General features: G+C 49.5%; 9 protein-coding genes across 9 annotated transcripts; 6 read left to right on the top strand and 3 right to left on the bottom strand.

The window, feature by feature from the left end:
- Positions 1-1260: 1260 nt before the first annotated feature.
- On the top strand, positions 1261-3951 carry F9C07_1345525 (peptidase). Its single transcript, XM_041290337.2, has 9 exons — positions 1261-2487; positions 2614-2855; positions 2924-3164; positions 3218-3242; positions 3292-3337; positions 3421-3484; positions 3542-3573; positions 3627-3685; positions 3746-3951. Exons 1-9 carry the CDS (start codon positions 2083-2085, stop codon positions 3784-3786), a joined length of 1155 nt encoding a protein of 384 aa, XP_041143605.2. The 5' UTR covers positions 1261-2082; the 3' UTR covers positions 3787-3951.
- Positions 3952-4115: 164 nt separating this feature from the next.
- F9C07_1950 (putative t-complex protein 1 theta subunit) lies at positions 4116-6055 on the top strand (the record flags this gene model as incomplete). The annotated part of the gene is made up of 3 exons (XM_041290336.1): positions 4116-4174; positions 4300-4670; positions 4779-6055. The coding sequence occupies 3 exons, from the start codon at positions 4116-4118 to the stop codon at positions 6053-6055; spliced, it is 1707 nt and encodes a 568-aa protein (XP_041143604.1).
- Positions 6056-6373: 318 nt separating this feature from the next.
- Positions 6374-7771, top strand: F9C07_2278263 (mitochondrial 54S ribosomal protein bL12m). Its single transcript, XM_041290335.2, has 2 exons — positions 6374-6734; positions 6884-7771. Exons 1-2 carry the CDS (start codon positions 6507-6509, stop codon positions 7208-7210), a joined length of 555 nt encoding a protein of 184 aa, XP_041143603.1. The 5' UTR covers positions 6374-6506; the 3' UTR covers positions 7211-7771.
- Positions 7772-7842: 71 nt separating this feature from the next.
- F9C07_1952 (uncharacterized protein) lies at positions 7843-9440 on the top strand (the record flags this gene model as incomplete). The annotated part of the gene is made up of 2 exons (XM_041290334.1): positions 7843-8314; positions 8410-9440. The coding sequence occupies 2 exons, from the start codon at positions 7843-7845 to the stop codon at positions 9438-9440; spliced, it is 1503 nt and encodes a 500-aa protein (XP_041143602.1).
- Positions 9441-9759: 319 nt separating this feature from the next.
- On the bottom strand, positions 9760-12219 carry velC (velvet complex protein). Its single transcript, XM_071508001.1, has 3 exons — positions 12100-12219; positions 11055-11826; positions 9760-10911 (listed from the first exon to the last, which is right to left on the bottom strand). Exons 2-3 carry the CDS (start codon positions 11462-11464, stop codon positions 10017-10019), a joined length of 1305 nt encoding a protein of 434 aa, XP_071364056.1. The 5' UTR covers positions 11465-11826; positions 12100-12219; the 3' UTR covers positions 9760-10016.
- A 4667-nt stretch (positions 12220-16886) lies between these two features.
- On the bottom strand, positions 16887-18842 carry F9C07_2056731 (uncharacterized protein; the record flags this gene model as incomplete). Its single annotated transcript, XM_071508592.1, has 1 exon — positions 16887-18842. The coding sequence occupies one exon, from the start codon at positions 18840-18842 to the stop codon at positions 16887-16889; it is 1956 nt and encodes a 651-aa protein (XP_071364055.1).
- A 287-nt stretch (positions 18843-19129) lies between these two features.
- Positions 19130-20204, top strand: F9C07_2226621 (pre-mRNA-splicing factor syf2; the record flags this gene model as incomplete). The annotated part of the gene is made up of 3 exons (XM_041290320.1): positions 19130-19372; positions 19466-20101; positions 20157-20204. The coding sequence occupies 3 exons, from the start codon at positions 19130-19132 to the stop codon at positions 20202-20204; spliced, it is 927 nt and encodes a 308-aa protein (XP_041143599.1).
- Positions 20205-20378: 174 nt separating this feature from the next.
- F9C07_1957 (putative NAD dependent epimerase/dehydratase) lies at positions 20379-21445 on the bottom strand (the record flags this gene model as incomplete). The annotated part of the gene is made up of 4 exons (XM_041290310.2): positions 20379-20800; positions 20866-21206; positions 21270-21324; positions 21400-21445. 4 exons carry the CDS (start codon positions 21443-21445, stop codon positions 20379-20381), a joined length of 864 nt encoding a protein of 287 aa, XP_041143598.2.
- A 339-nt stretch (positions 21446-21784) lies between these two features.
- F9C07_1958 (transcription initiation factor IIF, auxiliary subunit) lies at positions 21785-22675 on the top strand (the record flags this gene model as incomplete). The annotated part of the gene is made up of 3 exons (XM_071508530.1): positions 21785-21817; positions 21875-21899; positions 21978-22675. The coding sequence occupies 3 exons, from the start codon at positions 21785-21787 to the stop codon at positions 22673-22675; spliced, it is 756 nt and encodes a 251-aa protein (XP_071364054.1).
- Positions 22676-23059: the final 384 nt, after the last annotated feature.

Genomic DNA, 23059 nt, shown 5'->3' with positions numbered 1-23059 from the left:
CGTCCATCGGGTCTACCATGCGGGGTCGATCAATAACGGACTGCACCTTAACGCCGTTCTCCAGTCCACCTGAGATCTAAACGCAGGTATTTTTATCTCGATCCGGTGCAGGTGCAGGTACAGCGCAATCAAGATGGGGCATTTCAATTCCAACCGTTGGATCCCACAGCGCTTGCTTGACGACCGGTTCCTGTCCATCATGTCACATCCTATCCCAGCGTATCGACCAGCGTGATCCAGGAAACAGATCCATGTTCCTGGACCAGGAAGCAAGCAAGCAAGGTCCATGTTCGACAGGGCCTACATGGTATCTGCCTAGATGTAGCCGCTGAATCTGTTCGACGAGATTCGTCTTTGTCCATGCAGAGTGAGCACGGCGAAACGATTCCTGTGCTTGTAGGCGGCTAATGATTGAATCATATTGAATTGCCAAAAGAGGCTGAGGCGCTACACTATTCCTGTAGACCATTAGCTAGACTTCATACACTGGTCGTTTCAAGTACATTGTTTATTGGCTATAGTTGATCATGTTCTAGATGCCTGTACAGAGTTAGACGTCACTGCGGCTCTGAAGTTAACCACTGTTCCTAGAATAGCGGCGCTTACAGTGCCCAACTCAGATTAAGTTCTCGGATAAGGCTTCTGGAATAGTTTGTTTCATGCTCCTGGAGCGAGTACCGGATCATTGGTTAAGAAGTCATGTTGAAGGTCGTTTCTGAGGCAATAGTACGAATCCATTTTCGTCATCCTAGCATACAAACTCGGTGTGCTAAATAAGGAAATCGTATGGTTTAGGCCATGAATAGGTGGATATTGAATAAAGCCTCATTTCTAAATTAATGTGGCACATATGGCCGGTTTTTTGTTGGGAAGATACATGCTGTCGTGGTCATGCCGATTATCGCGGCACGGTCAAACTTCAGCAAACTGCGCTCAACAAATCTGCATTGCTGCAGGTTTTATGCGTGGCTTGGAGCATACCCAAAGTGTAATGTTGGGAGTATACGAGGCTAGACTATTATCTGCTCTTGCCGTCGATTGAGACGCAGGTAATTTAGTTCCGATCAGTTGAGTAGGATACAAATTGGGGAGTATGTTCATGCTACTCACAGTCTGACCAAGACAGTATAGTACGTGCAGACTCATTCCTCATAGTCAATTATTGACTTCTATTGTTTCTCATGATCGCTAACCCTGAATCGTTGTCCCAGCACAGGGCAAGAGTTCATGGGGACTTTTTAAACACCATCATAAAGAACTTAATGTACAGCTCTCTGGCCTCCTGCAATATATAGCACATATTTGCGCGCTATTATAGGCGCAAAGCATTGTTCTTTGAGTTTGCCTAGGAGCCTGTGCGTTACCTTACGCCGGTTCATTGATCTTGAGAAGCACTTGGTTACACAGTTCAATCCAGTAATGTCCTAATATATTCGGGAATCACTGATAAGGTCTATATATCTTCGAGTTAGTAGGTGTGGCATGCCTAAATATCCAATACCAATCTTGTGATTAGACTACAATTACGGCTAGCCTTTAGTGATAAAGATCCTTAGGTGCACGGGGTTTGAAGAATTTGGAAGATTCATAATTCACTGTATGATCTTAGGAGAAATGCCTCGTGCATATATACATTCTCCGGCTAGAACCTGTCGGCATACATAATAGTGTCAAGCATGAACTAGATCAGGAAGACAAAACTGCCATTTTGTGGGTTAACAGGAGCGGCAAAATATATATCTAACTTGAGATAAAAGCCCAAGCCACGTAAATGAAGCCGCTTTAGTAAGAATTGACTCGTTTGAAGAGCCCCCGATCATGAGTTTTTATACTGAAAGATAGGCTTTTTGGTATAGCTTCTACATGAAGCCTACGATGATTTACTATGTTTCATGTTTTGATGCCGAGGTGTAAATGATACCGCGCTGATTGGTCCTGTGACATGGGGAACCCAGGGATCCACTGATCTGTCGGCTTACCTTGAATAGCTTCAGCCCACTACTCGGGCCGTACTGGACAATAAATTCGCTCCGTTCTCTTCGATCACGAAGTTCCCTCGTTTAAAATGCAAAGCGGTCCAAGATGTTACGCCTACCAATGAGACATACAATTTTCCGCAGCTTCTCCCGGTTATCGCCCGTGTCATCTCCCTCGTCCCTCCGTCGCATTCCTCCCTCTACCTCCAACCCCACGCTGCTCCCTCTCCCTCGATCCATCTCGACATGCCTCTTGCCCCGTAGCCGCTCCGCTCATTCGATACCCTTCTCTCATACCTTCCCACGCCCCTCCAGTTCGTTCCGCAGCCGACCATTTTCTAGCTCCGCAAAGCGAGGGTACCAGTATGGAGGGAACCAGTATAGAAGATTCAATGACCCGAGACGCGAGCCGCTCTTCATCCGCTTGGTGAAGGATGCTAAACCACACCACTTTGTCATAATAGGGCTGGGAATTAGTGGGCTCTACATATATAATAGCGACACGGTAGAGGTGCGTCCCCGATTGTTGACTCCACGCGACCGATAGCATCACTTGCGCCAGTGGGGTTATCATCGCACAGGACGCAAGGATGGTCTGACACTTTGTTTTGTACTCGGTACTGAACTTTTCGACTAGATGACTGGACGCCGACGGTTCAACTGCGTCTCCGCGCAACGGGAACTTGAGATGGGTAGACAGAGCTATCAGGAAGTCCTGAACGAAAACCGGGGACGCATTCTTCCCGAGTACCATCCGCTTACCATGCAGGTGAACCGCGTTTTGCAGCGCTTGATTCCGCAGGCGCCGATTGAAGGCGCAGACTGGAAGGTCCATGTTATAAAAGACGATAACATGCTTAACGCCTTTGTTCTTCCTGGGTAAGGACCTCCCTACTTTGCTATCTCTTGCGTCGTACTTGCTGTCAATATACTAAGTGGAGGCTCAGCGGCAAGGTGTTTGTCTACACCGGTATCCTGCCTATATGTAAAGACGAGGATGGCTTAGCAGCCGTGCTAGGGCATGAGATTGCGCATGTGGTGGCCCATCATCCGGCGGAGCGCATGAGCAACAGCTTTATCACTTTGGGAGCTGCCTTTCTTGTCTCAATGTTGTTTGACATCTCTGGACAGCTTCCTTCATTGCTTATGAACCTTGCCTATAGCCTGCCAAACTCACGGACCCAGGAGGTAAGTCTGACTTAGCCATCGTTTGGAAACTTGCTTAACTAATCACCTAACAGGCTGAAGCGGATGAGATTGGGTTAAGTGCGTGCTTTGTTCTACCGCTGGTGTTGCACAGCTAATACCGTAGCAGTGATGATGTCGAAAGCGTGTTTTAATCACGAGGCCGCAGTCGAATTGTGAGTTACGGGCAGCTTTCAGACTTTACGAGCGCTATACAATCGAGACTATACCTTGTATAGGTAAACTAACATTCTCTTAGGTGGGCACGCATGCAGGAAGCTGAGAAGGGAGCGCCACCACAATTCCTGTCAACACATCCCTCGGTAAGCCCTCCCTAGAGCTAGTACCGATTTTTAGAACCTTCGCTGATATGTTGAAAGAGCTATAACCGTATGGAGGCCATCCGTGGATGGTAAGGTTTCCCTGAGTACTCTTTCGATTAGGATGTTCTGACTCGACTCCTAGGTCAATTAAAGCTGAGGCAGCATATGAAGACAGTGGATGCCATGCCATCGGAGGTTTCAGTAAGACTCTATCTTCCTCATTGTACGATGTAGAATGGCTAATGATATTTTGATATGCAGTGCCAGGATTCCGACAAGCCGCTTATCATGACCGCTGGTGATAGCTCTTATACGAGTGCGCATGAATACCTCAGTGCCGGGTAATCTTTTCTGTAAATTAGTAGAACCTACGAACCTGTACAATGATAACATAACGACTAATTCTCATCTCACTTTTATGCGATGTATAAACATTAGTCAGTGACCCAAAAGGGAAATGCCCTAGGAAAGCCCCTCCGCGTGCAAACCAAACAAACATCCGCCGCCAGACCGTCTCGAAGCTCTCCGTCAAAAATTCCTAGAAACAGCTTCAGGACAGCGTTGTGGCTGATCTTATTTTCATCTTCCTCTTTTTTTAAGTGCATAATTTGAGAGGAAGCCCTTTGTCATTATGTCGTTGTCTATGCCTGGTCCCTCCCAGGCCGGGCTTTTCAAGCCTGGCTATCAGAGGTAAGCGAAGCCCACTTGTGGAATGTTCCGCCCGATATCCTCTGAAACCAAGGCTCCAGTCGGGGAACCTGAGGGGAGTTGGACTGAGTCGTGCGTTGCTAGATAGCTAATTCTGAAATTTGCAGCCACGATGCCGAAGATGGCGCCGTTATTCGTAACATCGAAGCCTGCCAGGCTATCTCTGGAACCGTCCAAACGTCGCTTGGTCCTTATGGCCGCAACAAGATCGTCATCAACCACCTGCAGAAGATGGTCCTTACTTCCGATGCCGCTACCATTCTGCGCGAGCTGGATGTCGTACACCCTGCCGCTAAGCTACTTGTCATGGCCAGTCAGCAGCAAGATGTGGAGATGGGTGATGGTACCAACTTGGTCATCATTCTGGCCGGAGAACTGTTGAAGAAGGCTGAGGAATTGCTCCGTTTGGGATTGAAGACGAGTGACATTGTCCAGGGCTATGAGAAGGCACAGAACTTTGCCCTCAAGGTGCTAGAAGGTGGGTGCGCCCGTGTCGCCGATAGCTCATAGTCCTCTCAGGGGCTAGCATTGGTTGCAAATTCCTTTCCGAAGTTTATAGTTTACTGATCAATTGTCGAATGCGCAGACCTCGAAGTCGATCGCCTGCAGGAACTTCGCTCCAAAGAAGAGCTCAGCAAGGCTCTTCGTACAGTCGTTGCCAGCAAGCAGTCCGGAACGGAGGATATCTTGGCCTCGTTGGTTGCGGAAGCCGTGCTCGCTGTCCTGCCTAGGAACCCCGTTAATTTCAACGTCGACAACGTTCGTGTAGTGAAGATCATGGGTGGTAGCTTGGAACAGTCTCGTGTGGTAAAGGGAATGGTCCTTGGCAGAGAACCTGATGGCACCATCAAGAAGGCTACCAAGGCTAAGGTCGGCGTGTTCAGCTGCCCCATCGACATTTCTCAGACCGAAACCAAGGGCACTGTGTTGTTGAAGACCGCGGATGAGATGCTCAACTTCACCAAGGGTGAGGAGGAACGCCTCGAGACGGCCATTAAGGAGCTCTATGACTCCGGTGTTCGCGTCGTTGTGGCCGGTTCCACCGTTGGTGACCTGGCCATGCACTACCTCAACCGCTTCAACATCCTTGTGATCAAAATCCTCTCCAAGTTCGAACTCCGCAGACTTTGCCGTGTCGTCGGCGCCACTCCTCTTGCTCGTCTAGGAGCCCCTATGCCCGACGAGATGGGCAGCGTCGATGTCGTTGAGACCACCGAAATCGGCGGTGATCGTGTGACCGTCTTCCGTCAGGAGGAGGCCAACGCCGTGACTCGCACAGCTACCATTGTTCTGCGTGGAGCGACACAAAACCACTTGGACGATGTCGAGCGTGCCATCGATGATGGTGTGAACGCCGTCAAGGCCATTACCAAGGACCCCCGTCTGGTTCCCGGCGCAGGCGCTACTGAAATCCAGCTCGTAGAGAAGATTTCTGCATTCGCCGATCGGACCCCCGGATTGCCTCAACATGCCATTCGTAAGTACGCTGAGGCTTTCGAGGTCATTCCCCGCACCCTTGCGGAGTCTGCTGGTCTCGATGCCACCGAGGTTCTTTCTCGTCTTTACACAGCCCACCACCGCGCCAGCACCGGTGCCGAAGCTTCGTCAGAAGAGGGGTCGGGTAGCTCCGAGGACGAGGAGCCATACTGGACGACCGGTGTTGATCTGGAATCGTCTACCTCAGCCGGTACCCTGGACGCCGTTGAGGAGGGTATTCTCGACCTGTTGGCTTCCAAGAGCTGGGCTATTCGCCTTGCCAGCGAGTCCGCGCGGACAGTCCTCAGCGTCGATCAGATCATCGTTGCTCGTCAAGCCGGTGGCCCCAAGCCACCAGGCCCCAACGCTAACTGGGATGAGGATTAAACATGAAGCATTACATATTTAATTGGGGTTAAAATAAGAATGTGATAGATACGATATCATGAAAAGTCCATGGATCAAGGATTTGACATAAGCGTGTTGTGAGAGTAGTAGTAATATTGGCTACTGTGTATAATGCGAGTCACATTTGACTATATGAATCCTAACGTCCGTAGTATGAACTATGGTGTTTTATTTTTTATATATTTGTCTACCTTTATATTGACCAGAAACTGTTGTGGTTGTTTACTACTTACTCTCAAGCGTTCCGGCGCATCGGACGGGCAGCTCACGTGACCGACACCTGGATTTTCCGGACCGAAACTCGACTTTCTTTTTCAGTTCAAGACTTTCGGATAGCTCTCTGGTTCGGTTTGATTGAGCAGCGCCTGATTCACTCCATCTCCTCTACGCTCGTCTGTCTCCTCTCCGGTCACATCCCTTCACAGCCATCATGTCAATTTCTTCGCAGGTCGCCGCTCGCTGCTGCAGGCAGATCGTCCGCCCATCCGCCGCTTCTTTGCGCCTCTCTTCCTCGACATACCTGTCTCAGCGGACACGGAGATGGCAGTCCACCGAGGCGGAGGCTGCTGCCCCTGTCAACCCCAAGATCAGCCAGATTGTTGACCAGATCAGCACATTGACGCTGCTGGAGACCGCCGACCTCGTGGCCACCCTCAAGGTTCGTTCGTTGTTTGTTTCTTTCCGCATATCGCAGACCGATGTGGTGCAATGTTTTTGCTCGCGTGCACCTCCACCGGGGGGATTGAATGCATTGATAGGATCAATTGATGAGAACATTATATACTGATGTCACTGTTCCCCATGCAGACCCGCCTCAACATCCCCGACCTCCCCGTTGGCGGTTTCGCCATGGCCGGCGGTGCTGCTCCCGCCGCTGCTCCCGCCGAGGAGGAAGAGGCTGCTCCTGCCGCCCAGGAGAAGACCCTCTTCAACCTGAAACTCGAGTCCATTGACGCCGCCTCCAAGGCCAAGGTCATCAAGGAGATCAAGTCCCTCCTCGGCCTCTCCCTGGTTGACAGCAAGAAGTTCGTCGAATCTGTGCCCAAGGTCCTCAAGGAGTCCGTGCCCAAGGAGGACGCCGAGAAGATCATCGAGACGCTCAAGGCCGTCGGTGCCAAGGCCATCATGGAGTAAACGGGGAATAATAATTTCGATGAATTGATTTATACCTGGTGATTGCCTCTTTTCCTGACTCTGCGAAACAGGACGACGGGGATCAGGACGGCCGGGACGTTGTGATTGGACTGCATCATCGAGCTGGAGTTTTGTCTCTCACCACTTATTACTGTGTTTTTAGTGTTTTTCTTTTCTCCGTCGTATATCTCTTGACATGTTTCTGATATAACCGGAAAGCGGGAAAAAGGCGGCAAATGTACATTATCATCTCTTGATTTGGACAATTTGGATCCCTGATGGACGAACGATCTGTGTCTGTTCAACTCTTCTGCTGTCTATCGAGCTTTTCCACGACGGATGGACGATAGATATGCTGTTTTACTATTATGAAGTTAATCATGGGTTATTAGTTTATAGACAATGCGTAGAGGTCCAATTGCAAGGAAATCAATACCTTAACCAGACTACCATATGAATAATGTCCAAATCCATTCTAGTATCCACTAATCATTGCATGGGCAGCCAAAGTGGTAAGTAAAGTAAACAGCTCCGCTCCTCCACCAAGAAATCTCTCCGCTCCCATCCATAATTTATCTCCAACAAAAAAACCACCTCACCCCAACTCCCTCTCCCAAACAACCCACACCACAATGTCCCTCGCAAAACCCCCAGTCCCCCTCCGCAAATGCTCACGCCTCCTCCCCCTCCCAATTCTTCCCTCAACCCGCCTCTCCATCACCACCACCAACCAATATAACCACCAACCCCCAACTACAAGAACAACCAGAACACCACCAAGCAAACAATTCCACACAACCCCCAAACCAAACGCCGCCCGCTCCCCCTCCGTCCGCCGCGCCGAAGCAGCCCAAAAACGCCCCCAACAACCCCGAATCGCAGCCACCTACACAGAAGACGGCCTCCTCAAGACCCCAGCACAGGGCGACCTCCCTCAGCGCCTGCGATTCCTCGATACTGCGTCTAAAACCCTCCATCAGGAAGCGCGCAGATATGGGGGCGTCACTGTCGATTATCCGACTTTTGTGCGCATCGCGAAAGAGCTCTTTAATGTCGCGTATACGTATCCGCCGGCAGCGGGTCTTGTTTTGAGGATTGATGGGGGTGAGTTTACTTTCATTTCCTTTCCTTTCTCTTACTATGATGTACCCTTGAATAATCTATAGAGAGAGTTGAACTAAAGATACATGTCGGAATAGGCAAAACAGACATAAACGAAATCTTCAACATAGGCTACCAAATCGGCACAAACGACATGAGTTTCAAAGAATGGGTCCTAGCGGCCTGCAGTCTAGCCGGAGCGCGCGGACCCGTCTTATACCAAACAGCGCGCTACCTCGCCATAAGCGCACGTCGGGGAACCGAAATACGGCAAACGGCTGTGATTGACAAGCTCGAGGAAATCGGACTCACAAGCAATGATCCGCGGGCATTACAGCTTCTCGCGCAGGTACAGGGTCGACGGGGGAAATATACCCAGGCACTGGAACTTATGGAGGCGGTGTTGGCACGGATTCACCCGTCGAAGAACACGCCGCGGGGGCCTGAGCATTCTTATTTGATCTCGGAGGTTATGGAGACGCCGTGGCGGGTGTATGCGGGTTTGAAGGAGAAGGTGGGGGATCCTATGGGTGCGGATGAGGTTATGCGTCGTGCGGCGCTGGAGTATGAGGATCCGGCTGCGTTGCAGGATTATGCGAGTTTGCTGATGCGGGAGATGGATTTGGAGGGGTATGAGGGGTGTATGAGTAAGGCGGCTAGTTCGGGGGATGTCATGGCTTGTCTTAAACTGGCGAATTTTTACTATCTCACGTCGAAGGGGTGGTTTCCTCGGCGGGGTGTGAAGGTGTCGGATGGGGATAACGCGAAGGCGATACCGAAGCCTACCAGAACCGTTGATCCGGCTAAGTCGGTTGAGGAGAAGAAGCCCGGTGCGCTGGGCAGGTTCTTTTCGTTCCTGTCTGCGGACGTCAAGTCGCACGCCGAGTATCGGAAGTTGGCGGTGGATTGGTACGAGCTGGCGGTTAAGCAAGGGAACTCGCGGGCTGCGTTGCTGCTCGCCATCATTGAGCGTGAGAATGGGAATCATGAAGCGGCGTGGGAGCTCTTCCAGTCCTCGCGAACTGACGATGCTAAGGAGTTTATGCCGACGTCCCAGGATGAGCTTGTGAAGGTCTGGCGGGATGAGGAGTTTCGGCCTGAGGTGCCGCTTCAGTTGCTAGATCTTTGATGGAGCTATATCTATCTGGATGTGCTGCTGAAGGATCGTGATGTGTGGTTTGTTTAATGTGTTTGGTTGATACCCGTGTACTATACGCTGTACAACAATATCAATTCGCTATGCCCGATGGGCATTTGGGTATAAACATTTTGTCATTTGCTATGATTGTTTCATGGAATGGTGGAAGTCAGGCTGACAAGCTATTGACCTGCGCCAGAAACAGGAGGAACACGGATGCAATATTCCCTAGTGGGACCTCCGTTGCTATAAGCCGAGCATACTACAAATGTATGAACTTGCTCGGCCTGAAGATAGACCTAGATACTAGATACGTAAGGTACTTGGTCTAAGGTATGACGTAGGTTTGTATTTTAGCACCATAACAGACCCTTCTTACAGAGTTGAGTAGTAATCAATTTCATATGCCTCTAAAAGTGTTCTTTTCATAATCCTTCATTAAAATCGTAATGGTATTTGTTTTAGAAACAGGCGCAGTGCAGGGGATCCGGTGATCTGAGATATCGCAACGCTGGGAAAAATTGGTTCAATGACCTAGTGTTCATTCATGAGCGGCCCTGACTAGCATCATCGCTTTCTTCCCTTGCCCTTTCCTTCGCCCCTTGTTTTTAGTTCGACAAACCCGAGCTCCTTGAGTCCCTCCGCGAGCGGGGATGAGTCTTTCATCCCGGGAAAGTCCTTAGCTGGGTACACGTGGAATGGATTCGACCACGCCTCCGCGAGAATAGGCATTTGCTGACCGGTATCCTCCACATGGCCCCAATTCATGAGCCGAAATTGCAGGCGATACACTCCAGCTTTGCTGATTGAGAGGTCCGAGAATATGAAAAATGTCGCCGGTTGTTTCGTCCGTTCCAATCCTCCAGGGGTCCTCTGCGTCACAGAATCCTCACTAGTCGGGTGGGCAGGTGCTGTCGCAGGGTCCGGGTCTGCATCGACATAGAAGGGAGAGACGAATGTCTTTCCGGAAAGCAAAGGTGTTAATTGACCTGGGCTCGCGGTAGATCCAAGGCGGCTTTCTCGAATGGCACCGCCTCTCTCCATATCTGATGAGGCTTGCTGGGAAGATGTCACCGCAGGGAATAGGATACAACCAACTGCAAATCTCGGATCCTGCAAGACATCTTTATCTTGATCTGACACTGGATCGAAGTCGGTCAGGAGCAATTGGAGGATGGGTGGTGGATCGACAGGTCGCCGATCTCTATTACTATTCCCGCACGCTCTTGCCGCTATTGGTTGCTCTCGAATATGTAAATGATAACGGGAAGCTGTTGAAGGCCGCCGCGGAGGTGGTGATGGGGAATGGTGAAGCAGGTTCTGAAAGCCCGAGGGTACGCCGGACGTTGTCTGACGCGGGGGTTGCTGCGCTGAATATTTTGGCGCAGGATGGATGGTGAATATTGCCGAACTCTTATCAGAATGGACGGGACTTGGAAACGTCGTGGAAGAACTACTATACCTGATCAGATCAAGTTAGAACATCGAAAAGAATGCATCATAAGGACCACCAAGAACGGATTCTTTCCTTTTTGGAACGAGTCCAGGCCGAGCCAAAAGCAAGAACAGGAGGCAAAGTCGCAGGCTAAGCAAAGGGAGAGTTACAGAGATTCTATGTCGTTGGCCCGCCCCGTGGAGCCTATGGAGCCACGGCCTTGGCTTGATGCTTCATAATAGGAACTCGATGGCCCACCATAGTCAACGTTCTTCGAGATGCTCGAGCGCTGCCATGCGTATGGAGCAAGAGGCCCACTCGTGCTTGAGGAAACACTATATCGGTGCTCCGCGCTATCCCGTTTTGCTCCTTCAAATACAAACCTAGAATGACTCGAGGTGCTGGCGGTAGGATCATAACCTTGACTGTCTGGAAATAGAAACCGTGGGGGTTCTTGAGTCGAATATGCAGGGTTTGGAATTGTTGCGATTCCTCTTCCTGCATCGTCACCGGCGCGAGTGCTCGTATCGAGGCTGTCGGAAAGGGAGTGCGTCCATTGTGGTAATGGCGTATTCGACATCTATGCAGACGTATACAAGATTTGGTAGGTTATCACCTATACTCTCCTTCCAACTTGTCTGGTATTGGCAAACGTCGGGCGGCGAATTCCCGATTTCTGGAAGGCGGGCATCAGTTAGAATAGCAGATAGAATGGCGACCTCGTTATCGTAAGCGTTATAAGAGGTGATATAATGCCGGTCTTTATAGAGACAATTGACGAGGGATTGACGGCGCAACAAAACGGGCCATATACACAGAACCCGCAAACAGACAACTGCAACTTGGAACCAAAAACAAGACGGTTTGAACTCCGCCCTAAAAGAACAAAGACGTGAGGATGACTACCCACCGGGGGCCGACTACTTGAGTGTATCAAGAAGGCTGATTTGAGTAACATGCGTCAGTTAGCCCGATTTAATTTGCAAGGCAGAACAACAAGGCAGCTGCACGAGGGGTATGCCGAAGAAAAAGAAATAACCCAGGAAAAAGAAAAGCGCGAAGCATCGTCCAAACAGAATGGATGTATGCCGGTACAACTCACACTAGGAATGACAATACAAATGTACAAAAAAAAAACTTAAGTGTGTGCAACAGAGCGTCTGATGACCAATTCAGTCCTAGAAAAAGAGAACAGAAGGCTCGCAACAGTCGTACCAGCCTTGAAATCCGAGCATAGGCCACCCTTACTGACTCTATACCAATCTATAACCGTGCGGAGGAAATAGCGAAATTGGGGAGTCGGACTGGGCGATGCTTTTCTGAGGACGTGTGCGTGCCCACTGTGTATGTGTGTGGCATTGACGAGCGAATCTAACCCTGCAGCGGCGTTGCGTGCCTGACAGGATTCTAGTAAGAATATCCCCGAATGAATTCCCCCGGTTCGTTGATAAATAAAAAAGAAAAGAAAAGAATAGAAACGTTCAATAAGTCACAGTGACAAAAGGTGTTCTCCTTTGGCCCCGGTTCTCCTTCGCTATCACAAATTGAAGCTTTTATGGAAGAAAAGGACGATAGAGGTGTAATCGTCGGCAAATGCTCAGGAAGCACGAAGTGGGCCAATGACAGATGGTTGAAGTCTCAAGCGCGGTCAGTTTAGACACTATATAAGTCAGTAGAAACATTGATGTCCATCCATTTCGCGGCGTTAGTCCCTTACAAGGACGCTACTGATCAAGAGCCGTGTTGGTGGGTGGGCAAATGGATTCCAAATTGGGACCGGTCTCCAGTTAGGAGCGACAGCCTGTGACATGACCAATCATGGTCTGGGATTCTTGGTCTGCAATAAGTCCAAGATCCTGGTTCAGGAGGGTACAATCGTGGCCTATCCCTCTCAGCACCCCATATTTTTTTTCCTGTTTTTTTTCCCCCCACATATTGTATTTCTCAGGTAACGAGGATTTTATCGCTGTTGCTGAAGTAGTCGAACCACAAATGCACAGGCGATCATGTAATTAAGGGTATCCAATCTAGACTGAAAGTGCAGGCGCAGGAATCCCCCATCCAAATTATCAGGCGACCTGACGACGGGCGTAGATCAATCGCGACGAACACCAGCAGAAGCTATATTCCTCAAGTGCTCCACTTGACCCGAAGTATTTGGATCTTGGTGGAATGGCCCAATTCTATGGTTACTAGAATCACCTACCAGGATCGCTGTCCAGCTAGCGACTGCAGCTCGTTCACATCATGCAGTGACATGGAACTTTGAATGGTATATATACAGATTTGTGGGGATTTAGGCATCAGACCCGCAGTCTTGGTATAGGTGAAGGGAGACAATATGGTCGATAGACGGAGACACCGTCTTCCACTCATGGAGAATTCCTTAGCCTTGCCGAGGGTCCAAACTTCAACTGACTGTGTTGAGTCGAGGGAATCCACAGTGGCTCTCCGAGCATTCGGCATGTCAGTCGTCCAATGAGAATGTGAATTCATAGACAACACGGCGAATCCCGTTATGTCCACTGATGTGCAGGGTTGTTGACCGCAATGTGAACAGGTGTACCTGTCAAGTGTTTACTGTAATAACCCTTCTTCCCATTACCTGGTAGATCTGAGTCGCCCGACTCGCAGGGTAATGGCTATTCTCCCAGCTCAATATGGGCCGGGCCATAGTGCAAAGTTTGAAAATCCAGCCGCGTCAAGGACCTGGCCAAGGTTTGGAGAAATACTGAATCGCCGCCAGCCAACTCTATTAGTAAACTATAACTTACTCAAGTTGGACAGCATATACAATTCTCCGCGATAATCACCCAGGTAGCAAACACCAACCGAGTAAAGCTAGAAGGAGTAGGGGAAAAAAATCCCCCAGTATACCTCGGCTTGGCAAAGATGGTCGATGATCCGCTGCTCTATCCTTAGTGGTCTGATCTGACTAATTCCCTGCTCTAGTTGCTGTGGCTAACATCCTTATGATGTGGAGACCATAACAGCGGTCACCGCCACATTGCCATGCGCTCTCAGCTGAGGTTTCTGTATGGAGTATGGACTCCTCTGTACGGCGTACAGGCGTCCCTGTGAGCATATGCTGCTTGTGCCCTAGGTCAAAACGGGGGCGCTACTTGTGCATTAGCATTGCAACCGTTCTTCTTTAGCGAGAAAGCTACTGCATGTGAGGTTGCCTTGCCGGCGATAATGAGTTATGTGTCACACTTTTTGACCAAACTTCGGATTCTCACGGTGGCATGGATGGGAGGTGTGTGGGCCGCGAGCGAAAGTAAACTCACCATAGCTCGTAAGTAAAATGTTCAGCAAGCCATGTTTCAATTCCCGGAATTTTGATGTGGCGCATGTCTGTGTGACGCCTCCTATCCCTGCAGATTAAGATAGCATCGGCCCTTTTTTCGCACCCGATATCCTAGAACGACTAGTGGATCGACCAGAGAAGCATAGCTTCAACCTGCGCGTACTAACGTTGTGGATGAATCACATTTGAGTCTTAATAAATTGCAAATTTGTGTCCCTACAAGGCAGGAATACATCATCATATGCACCAATGATCAATACAGCATTCGGGTGCTGTACTCGCCCTATACACAGTACCGTTAGACAGGTCTTGCCTTCTCGACCAGGTATAACTCAGCGTACATGGTAGATAGTAATGAGAAGACTATTGAGGAGAGGTGGGGATGCAACCAATAAACAAATGCCTAGCTCTCAACGTTGGAATCTAACGGACGACTAACATACGAGAATGAAGCCATCCCCACCGGGCCGAGCCCAAAATAGCAGGCTAAGGATGCCATCCAATCACAAAAGCCAAAAGGGCTGGGGATGACGGTAAGTCGACGCGTCCACTTGGCTACTATGAGACTAGCAGACTAGTATGTAGTAAGTACAAAGGGAGGAGGCAAAGGAGGAGGGAATCCGAAAGAGACAGTGGGTGGTCAAGTGACTTGACCCAGAATGTCGGGATGATCACGGGTTGGTAAGCCCTCTAACAACGACTTCTCTACGATTGTACGAACAGGGCCTCTGGTTACCTTGAATTACAGGGTCCGTTGGTGTCTTCTCTCTAGTATCTTAAGCAGATATCTCAGGCTGATGCTATAAGTTCTATAATTCTTCACATCGAGTACTTAGTACTTACCATGCGTGCTCTACTTGAGCAAACTCTACAAGAAATAAAAATAGTCTCCCACACACACCCACCTTTTATGGTGCGCTTAACTGGGAAGCAGAGCAGGAGGTTTATTGATTGCTGGACGGCTGCACTAAGCTTCCTTCGCGTAGATTTACTCTTTCCGATACTAGTAATGAAACCCTGATTTGACTGACAAGAGACAAATAAGAAGGGACTCCAAGATGCAGAGCGCATTAACCTTTCACTAGGTGAAGACAGGGAAACCCAGGAACCAATAGTGTCGAAGAAATGCAGTCACGATCGGGAAAGACTATGTGCACTCATTCCTTTGCCAATCTTCACTCTAATGGGGGCAACATGGCGCTCAAGGCTGTGCTAGGGTATGACGGTATGCCCAAGGACGAGTAGACGTCATAGGTCATTTGTTGGACCGCGACGATGGCATCCTGTATCTGCGTCGGGGGGTAGCCCGATTCTCTGTTCGGAACGCACGTAAATAGACCAGGCTAAGAAGAAGCTTCGGGCAATTTATAGTTCAAACCCAAGACTCATAACCCACTGAGCGTGGTCCGATATGTAGCCAATGGGCCGCTAAGGTGCTATACAGCCTCCCCTTCCTTGTCGGGAGTGTCCCGTCACGTTTTAGCCTGCAGGACTAAATCTATTGATTTCCAGGTTTTCAGGTGCTTTACCATGCGTACCGACCCACAGGTATGGATAGTGCTAAGTGAAGTCCTTAATTAGTCTATAAATCCCACTTTGTCCGCCACCTGCAGAGCACAGGGCAACAAAACGCTGTGGGGCCCCTGCTCTTGCAGAGGTCTATGCTCACTCGGGATTTAAAAGGACGCAGCAGGGGTGATACGGCGTATATGAGGCCATTGGCCTGCCGATGATGTGTAGTTTATATGTATGGCCGGCATATGTATGTGAGCTCGGACTTCTCCGTCCTTTCTTCCCTACTGGGTAATGTCGTAATCTTCGCTCAATTAGGGAAGAGGTCTCAAAAACATTGAAATCGAGCCTCCCTTGACCGCATTTTGGGCTCCCTCACGTCCTAGCGCCACTCAGAATGGGCAAAGTAACATCTCCCAGCATATACTTACATTGCATAAGTTATCTATGTGGAGTAGATCATCTGTACTCTCGAGACAATACAAATCTGTCCCGGATTTAGCAAGTTACCACAAAGGGCCATTTTGGTCTTCCTGCGTGTCAAATGGTTAGGTACATTGGAACAGATGATCCGCTTCAAGAATGCTATTATACATTGAAGACTAGATGTTATCTGCTGTGTGTTCACCTTTGGCGCAGGTACGCAACCCATTTGATAAATAACACTGATACACACAGGAATTGACATCATTTCACAAGACCACCTGGGCATGTAATTGTATTCTTTTCTGGTGGTATAACGACAGCATAGCGTCAATACACTCCGTCGACATCAGAAAGCCTCGGGTATCATTGCCCCCGGCCCCGCCCCCCAAAAAAAAGAGGGCGAAAACCAGAGGCCATCGGGGCCAATAGACGTATGGAGTACCAATAGTAATGATGGGCCGAGATTATCCGGCTCGAGAGATCGCATGCCATATCACTCTGAGCGAGTCAAAAACTCATGATGTTTCCACGGCGCTCTGTGCGGTTACCCAGCCGCAATCGTAGCTGCGCCCGCAGATGTCGCAGGAGATCTAGATCGCCACTTACTGGCTGGCTGAGATATGGGTTCGCTAGTTCATTAGTTTTCCAAATCTTCGACGGTCCATGGGCTGTAGTCGAGGCCTGTGCGTTTCTCATATCCCAGGGTATCTCATACAGCACATACAGCACACTATCGAGTACAGAGGAATGTGTGGGATCAGCTCGTTGTTTCGAATACGAGATCTGGCCCTGGGTCTGCATCCACACAGTACATAGAATAAGAATGTCCAAACGGAGGAGTACTGTCCGTCTGTCCCGGTAGATCTTTTCCAGGACAGACCCTCATAACTGCATCGAGGCCAAATGATAGGTTTGGAGCGAACAATTGTTTCTCAGCATCTAGAGGTTCACGACTTTTCCCAACAAAAACAACAATGAAACGACCAAAAGCACGGTCCCAAGTCACGATGTGGCCTGTCTCTTCCCAGCTTTGGGCCGCTTCTAAGAAGGCCCCTTGTGCCGATTTCGGTCTCGCGACCAGGTATCCGAGCTGCATCAAATGTAGGCAATATTCAGTCACTAAAGATACCCCATGTCTGTGTGGTCTCACGCGAAGTAATCCTAAAGTGGAAGGCGACCACGCTTCATTCCGGTCAATTCCCACAAGTAAAGAGTCGTTTGGCAATTCAATCGGGGACCGCTGAGGAAACCAGGCGAAGTCATAAGGAGCAGCATCCTCATTCGGTATGAAGATTCGAATATAGTCCCCTTCAAATTCATCTAGTAGGTTAGCGACCTTTCCTAGCTCCAGCATCGATTTTGAGCATCCGAGTGCTTCAATCTCCGCGATTAGGCGCATGTTGCTACCATACCCTGCACTGTCGCCATCGACTGTCAAGATCGGTTGGTTGGAGCTGATGTAGAGCGGATTGGAGATGCTAGTATGGACTGATTTCCGTCTATTCCAAGTTATGCCGAGTCTCTTCTCCATATCCTCAAGTTGAGCTTCAAGGATGCTAGGGTACTCCTTCCCCGCAAGCTGCGGAATAGCATAGGCCACACGTTCAGCTGCGAGGAGACCTTTCAAACCCTCGAAGTCAGACAGACTTGGAAGGTTACCATTGGCGCATTTTGATATCTGTCTCAGATAAGTTACAGCTTTTCTATGGTTTCCAACATCAACAAGAGCTTTCACACAGCCGTAAGCCGAGTGGAAAGTGTGAGGTGACTCAGGGCGTAATCGTTTCGTCATTCGATCCCATATGTCTTGTAATGTTCTGTCGCTTTGTAATCTTGCGAGCAACGACAAATATGGCCCAACGGAATGGGTTGAATCTCGATAGTCGGCCCAACACATTATACTGTGCAAATTGTGCTCTGAAAAGCACCCATCAGCACTTTCTCCCGTCACTACACTTCGCATCTCACTGGAATCATAGCCTGGCTCCTGGAATGGCAAAAGTTGGAGAGAAACGAGGAGTGCATCCACAAGGGGAGTGCACGAGTCTAGGTCTAGCCGCGGGGGCCGGAGGGAAATATAGCCTTCGAGATACCGTTTCAGAGCTGATGCCGAGAAGGCAAGACAAGAATAGTACATTCCTAGAACAAATAGTGAAGGCGATACGGGCGCTCTCAGTTTCTCTAGCCTCATGAGGATCCCGTTAATAGCAGAGAGTATCTCTCCGTAAGAATCAGAGCGCTGACAGCGTTTCAATGCCTGGGCTAAGAACCTACAATGCCCTGTTTGCAAAATCATCCCACCCAGTGGATCGTTGACATTTCTTTCAATCAATGAACGTAGGTGGTTAAGGTTCTGTATATCTTTTTCCATACCTCGTAACACCTCTGTCTTACAAGGAGCTGCGGTTCTTTGTTGGAGAGAGCTCCACAGAGGTGGAGGAGGTGAAGTGTTCAGAGGCCATTGCTCTGAGAAGAGTTCCTCTAAATGTCTGTCCTGGGATGTTTTCGGGAGTACTCCATTCTGAACCGGCTGTGTACTCCCCGTCAAGGCAAATCGTAAGAGCTGGGACGGTGTGGGTTTGGTGAGTGACTCTAGGACACCCCGTTTAGCATTGCCCGAGGCATGTCGGAGAGATGATTGTGACAGGGGGAGTCGGGAACGCAGCTGTCGCCTTGGCCCTAGCCACAAGCGATAATCTAAGCGTCTGGACATTTGTTACATCCAATGCCCAATGGGCACCTTTAGAGTCGCACGCATTGTAGAACATCATCTTGGTAAAGCATATGGATGATCATGGCACGGGCGGTGAAGGGGGCGGTGGGAACGGCACTTGTAACGTTGAGGTCGTGATCTTGCGCTTCCGCTGTTCTTCAATCTACCATCTTATCTCCGATTATCTACAACTGGAGTAAGGTCAACTTGAAACTGGAGGACTTCGAATAATCTGCCGCTGCTTGTACCATCCGACACTAATCACTGCACTGGTGCTATATACAATCATGCCTACTGAGCGCAGTACTGAACAACCTGCGTCAAAAGTTTCTGCCGACGACGAGCCCGTTTCTGTTACAGCTAAGGAACAGAATAATGCCGCCAAAGATTCCACTGCTAGCCAAAAAGGACCTGAAGGCGCAAAAGCTTCAGGCAATTCATCGGCAACAGTGGAACCCGTGAAAGGAGACGATACGGCCGCAAAGGCGCGCCAGAGACAGGAAAGATTCAAAGCCCTTCAAGCTCGTGCGGTAGGTTTTTCCATTTCTTTTTTTCTTTTCCTTCTCCCTTTGTTCCTTTCAATTTTTCAGGTTATCCCTTTCCCCAAACTCACTTTAATATAGAAATCCGCGACCGAGCGCAACTTGAAGGAAACGGCAGCCGAGACACAGCGTCTAGCAACCGATCCATCGCTGCTTTCGTCATTGTCTCGTAAACATGCGTTTGCGTCACATAACCTACTTAAAGCCGATACGGAAGCCGCCGGTGAAGATTTTGAACGGAAACGCGCTTGGGATTGGACTGTCGACGAATCCGAGAAGTGGGATAAGCGAATGGAGAAAAAGCAACGCCATCGGGATGATGTCGCTTTTCAGGACTATACGCAAGATGCACGCAAAGTCTACAAGAGACAACTGCGCGAGATACAGCCAGACTTGGAAGCTTACGAGCGAGAGAAGTTGGCAGCTATTGAGAGGGCTGCTGCTAATGGCGACTTGGAAATTGTGGAAACCAATGATGGTGAAATGATCGCCGTCGATAAGAATGGCTCTTTTTATTCCACTGCCGATACGGTGGGTTTCACTGACAATAAGCCTGATCGAGCCGCTGTCGATAAATTAGTGGGAGACCTCAGGAAAGCAGAAGAAGTTCGGCTCAAGAAACGGAGAGAACGCCGTGGCGAAGAGGACGCCGATGTCACCTACATCAACGAAAAGAACAAGCAATTCAACCAGAAGTTGGCGCGCTTCTATAACAAGGTATGTTATAGCCTAGTCACTTGTTGACCGAGATCGCTGGCTAATCGTCAATTAGTACACTACGGAAATTCGTGACAGCTTCGAACGTGGTACTATGATCTGATAGAAACACATGAGACTATATCTATAATACAGCGCAGGGCTTGCCGATCAGCGTCCAGTCATGTTTTTAGGACTACCAGGCCTGCGATCAGAAATTGGACATTCACTCAGGCTATCGCCTGACAGCCTGGAGAAGTAACCAGGAATTGGTGTTACCTTTTTCTCAAAGTTGAACTCATAGCATGCTTTTTCTCCAAGCACTCGTGGCCAGAGCTTCGATTTTCTTTGTTCCTACAGCACCACGCACGGACTCGTCCTCCATCGCCTCAACCACGGCCTCGCCTACCATGTCCACCTGAAAAGGTTTGGTCACCATTGTGCCGAGAAAGTCAAGTCTATTGCCCAAAAGCTCATTGAACTGAGACCCAATGAAGCCTCCAAGTGCTATTGGCAATGTAAACTTTCTGCTTGAGTCGTACATAAATGGAGCTCGGATGAAGATACTCCGCAATTCCGGGATTGTCGTCGATATGGTTGTTTCAGCTTCTCGTTTGGTTGTGATATATCTGCTCGGAAGAACAGGCGCCCCCGCTGCGGCGGAAATGAATACAAATGTTGGGACATGCTCGTTGGAGGTCTCTTGGGCTAGTGCAATTGCTGTCCCACTCAGTCAGCATTCTGTCTTCACTCGGCGCCTAAAATACTGTATGGCATAAACGGACCGGAATCTCTGTTCATCAGCTCATAAGTCAATTGTCCATCTCTTTCCTTTGCTTTCAATGGCTCTCCTTCCCGCCTTTGTAGGGGATTCTGGCTGCCCATTTTGGAGGAGCTGAAGGCCCTTTGTAGGCCACTAATGATGGGTTCTCTTCCTTGCACCACGCCTTTGTAGTCGGCCTCTAGGATAATGCCCATGGTGTGTACAACAGCAGTAGCACCGCTCAAGAAAGGCTTGTAAGACTCCGGTTTCAGCATATCTGCTCTAGCCCATTCTACAGAGCTCGCCCAACTAGGGCGTTCGGGCGAACTCGAAATCGCATCCCATCGTGGCTCTCCGGTCCGGCTGCGAGAAGAAAGTATGAATTTCGACGAACGAACTGGCTCGTGTTATCGGAAGAGCTCGTACCTGAGAGAAGTTACCGACCAGCCTCTGGCTACCGCAGACCTGCATATCCTCGAGCCTGCAAATAAAGAACAAGACAGTTAGTGATCTACAAGAATTCTTAGCCGACACTGCGGTAGAAAAGTATACCAACCTAGAAAACCGCTTCCGCCCGCAACGACTACCCTTTTCGTAGCCATTTTCCGCGTTATTCTTTGTCAGTTTAACGCACGGAATTGAAGCGATAAGAAAATCAAGCGTAAATCAGAATTATGTTCAGTGGATCATTGTGGGCGCATCTGGACTGATCTTCGGAGCTTCCAAGCTCTGGAACCACCGCTTCCGACGACACCCCATCGTCATGCTTCCCGCCGCGTTGTCACGTGCCACTGGCAATTCCCGCGGTGATTTCGCGACAAGACTAGATAAGATCTAGGCACTCAAGCGCACCTCTATACTTCACTAATCTTATTTCCCTTTTTCTCAATTACACGAGCTTATTTTTCAAGGCGATTAAATTTCACTAATCAAAGTCTGCAATGCCTTCCGCCACAGGCACGAAGCGCGTGAGAGTGAGTAACAGCCATAGTCTCATAAAGAAAACTACAGGCTAACGACTAAATCTACAGGGTGTCTCTATCTTCAGGCCCTTCGGTACGTCCATCTTGACAGCCGACTACATCCAACCAACACGACCCTAGAATCGATGGAACGAACTCTAACCATCCCTAGTATTCGGCAGCGAAGCTCAACCCTTCGACCCAGCCAAGAAACCCCCCAACGCCCCCGCCGATCACACGCATCAATGGCGCGTCTACGTCAAAGGCGTCAACGACGAAGACATCTCCTACTGGCTAAAGAAGGTCCAATTTAAGCTCCACGAGACATACGCCCAGAACATCCGCACCATCGAACAGCCCCCGTTCGAGGTAACGGAGACGGGATGGGGTGAATTCGAGATTCAAATCAAACTCTACTTCGTACCTGAATCGATGGAGAAGCCTCAGACTCTCTGGCATAGTCTCAAGTTGCATCCGTACGGGCCAGATGCGGAAGCCATGAAGGAGCGACGAGACCAAGTAGTCAGCCAGAATTATGAGGAGATCGTCTTCAACGAGCCTGTGGAGCAATTCCATGATCTGCTTACTGGGGGTGGTGCACCGGCGCAACCGCAGAAAGGAAAGGGAGGAAAGAACACTAAACAAAGCGGTCAGCGGAATGTCAGGACGGCGGAGATCCCTCAGAATGACTCTCCGGGCAACCCTTATAGCAAAGCAACCGAGAACAAGGAATTGGATCGCTTGGGTGAGGCTAGCAGGACGGTCGAACAGCTGATCAAGGAGGAGAAGGAGCGACTTATTGATCGTGAGAAGAGGCTGGCTGAACTGCGCGAGAGTGAAGGGGTGCCTGCGAACACGAAGAAGCGTTAAGCTCCGTTTCTCTTTTGATTACCGTGATAAAGACACTCGCTTCCTTTTCGAGTCATGCCGCGTCTCCGAGACACTTCGCTCGCTGGGCAATACGATGCACATACGTTGGAATGTGACGCTACCTACTAGGTACGCTCGCCAGACACTAGCGTGGCGAAGATACGATCAGATGTAACCGCCTACAGCTAGGGAACCCGACCTCCCTAAACTCATGCTGGTGGACCAAACCGGGTTACTTATACCCAAAATTCTCCCAGCAGAGTTACATCCTTCATGTGCTGTATAGGAACAACACAGAAGAACCCACACCGTTCACTGAACCTACCCACAGAATTGGCCTAGATGACCTAATGAACATCTTAATCTTATCTTCAGAAAGCTGCA

This window comes from Aspergillus flavus, chromosome 2, assembly GCF_009017415.1.
Source record: "Aspergillus flavus chromosome 2, complete sequence".
Taxonomy (NCBI): Eukaryota; Fungi; Ascomycota; class Eurotiomycetes; order Eurotiales; family Aspergillaceae; genus Aspergillus; species Aspergillus flavus.
Note: the sequence above shows the minus strand (reverse complement) of the source record. Positions and strands in the feature narration are given on the sequence as shown.

Coding starts and splice junctions, on each gene's coding strand:
- F9C07_1345525 (XM_041290337.2), top strand. CDS start 2,083: ATGTTACGCCTACCAATGAGACATACAATTTTCCGCAGCTTCTCCCGG. Junction 2,488..2,613: donor ATAATAGCGACACGGTAGAG/GTGCGTCCCCGA, acceptor CTTTTCGACTAG/ATGACTGGACGCCGACGGTT. Junction 3,485..3,541: donor TCCTGTCAACACATCCCTCG/GTAAGCCCTCCC, acceptor ATATGTTGAAAG/AGCTATAACCGTATGGAGGC.
- F9C07_2278263 (XM_041290335.2), top strand. CDS start 6,507: ATGTCAATTTCTTCGCAGGTCGCCGCTCGCTGCTGCAGGCAGATCGTC. Junction 6,735..6,883: donor ACCTCGTGGCCACCCTCAAG/GTTCGTTCGTTG, acceptor TTCCCCATGCAG/ACCCGCCTCAACATCCCCGA.
- velC (XM_071508001.1), bottom strand. CDS start 11,464: ATGTCGAATACGCCATTACCACAATGGACGCACTCCCTTTCCGACAGC. Junction 10,912..11,054: donor GCCAACGACATAGAATCTCT/GTAACTCTCCCT, acceptor TGATCTGATCAG/GTATAGTAGTTCTTCCACGA.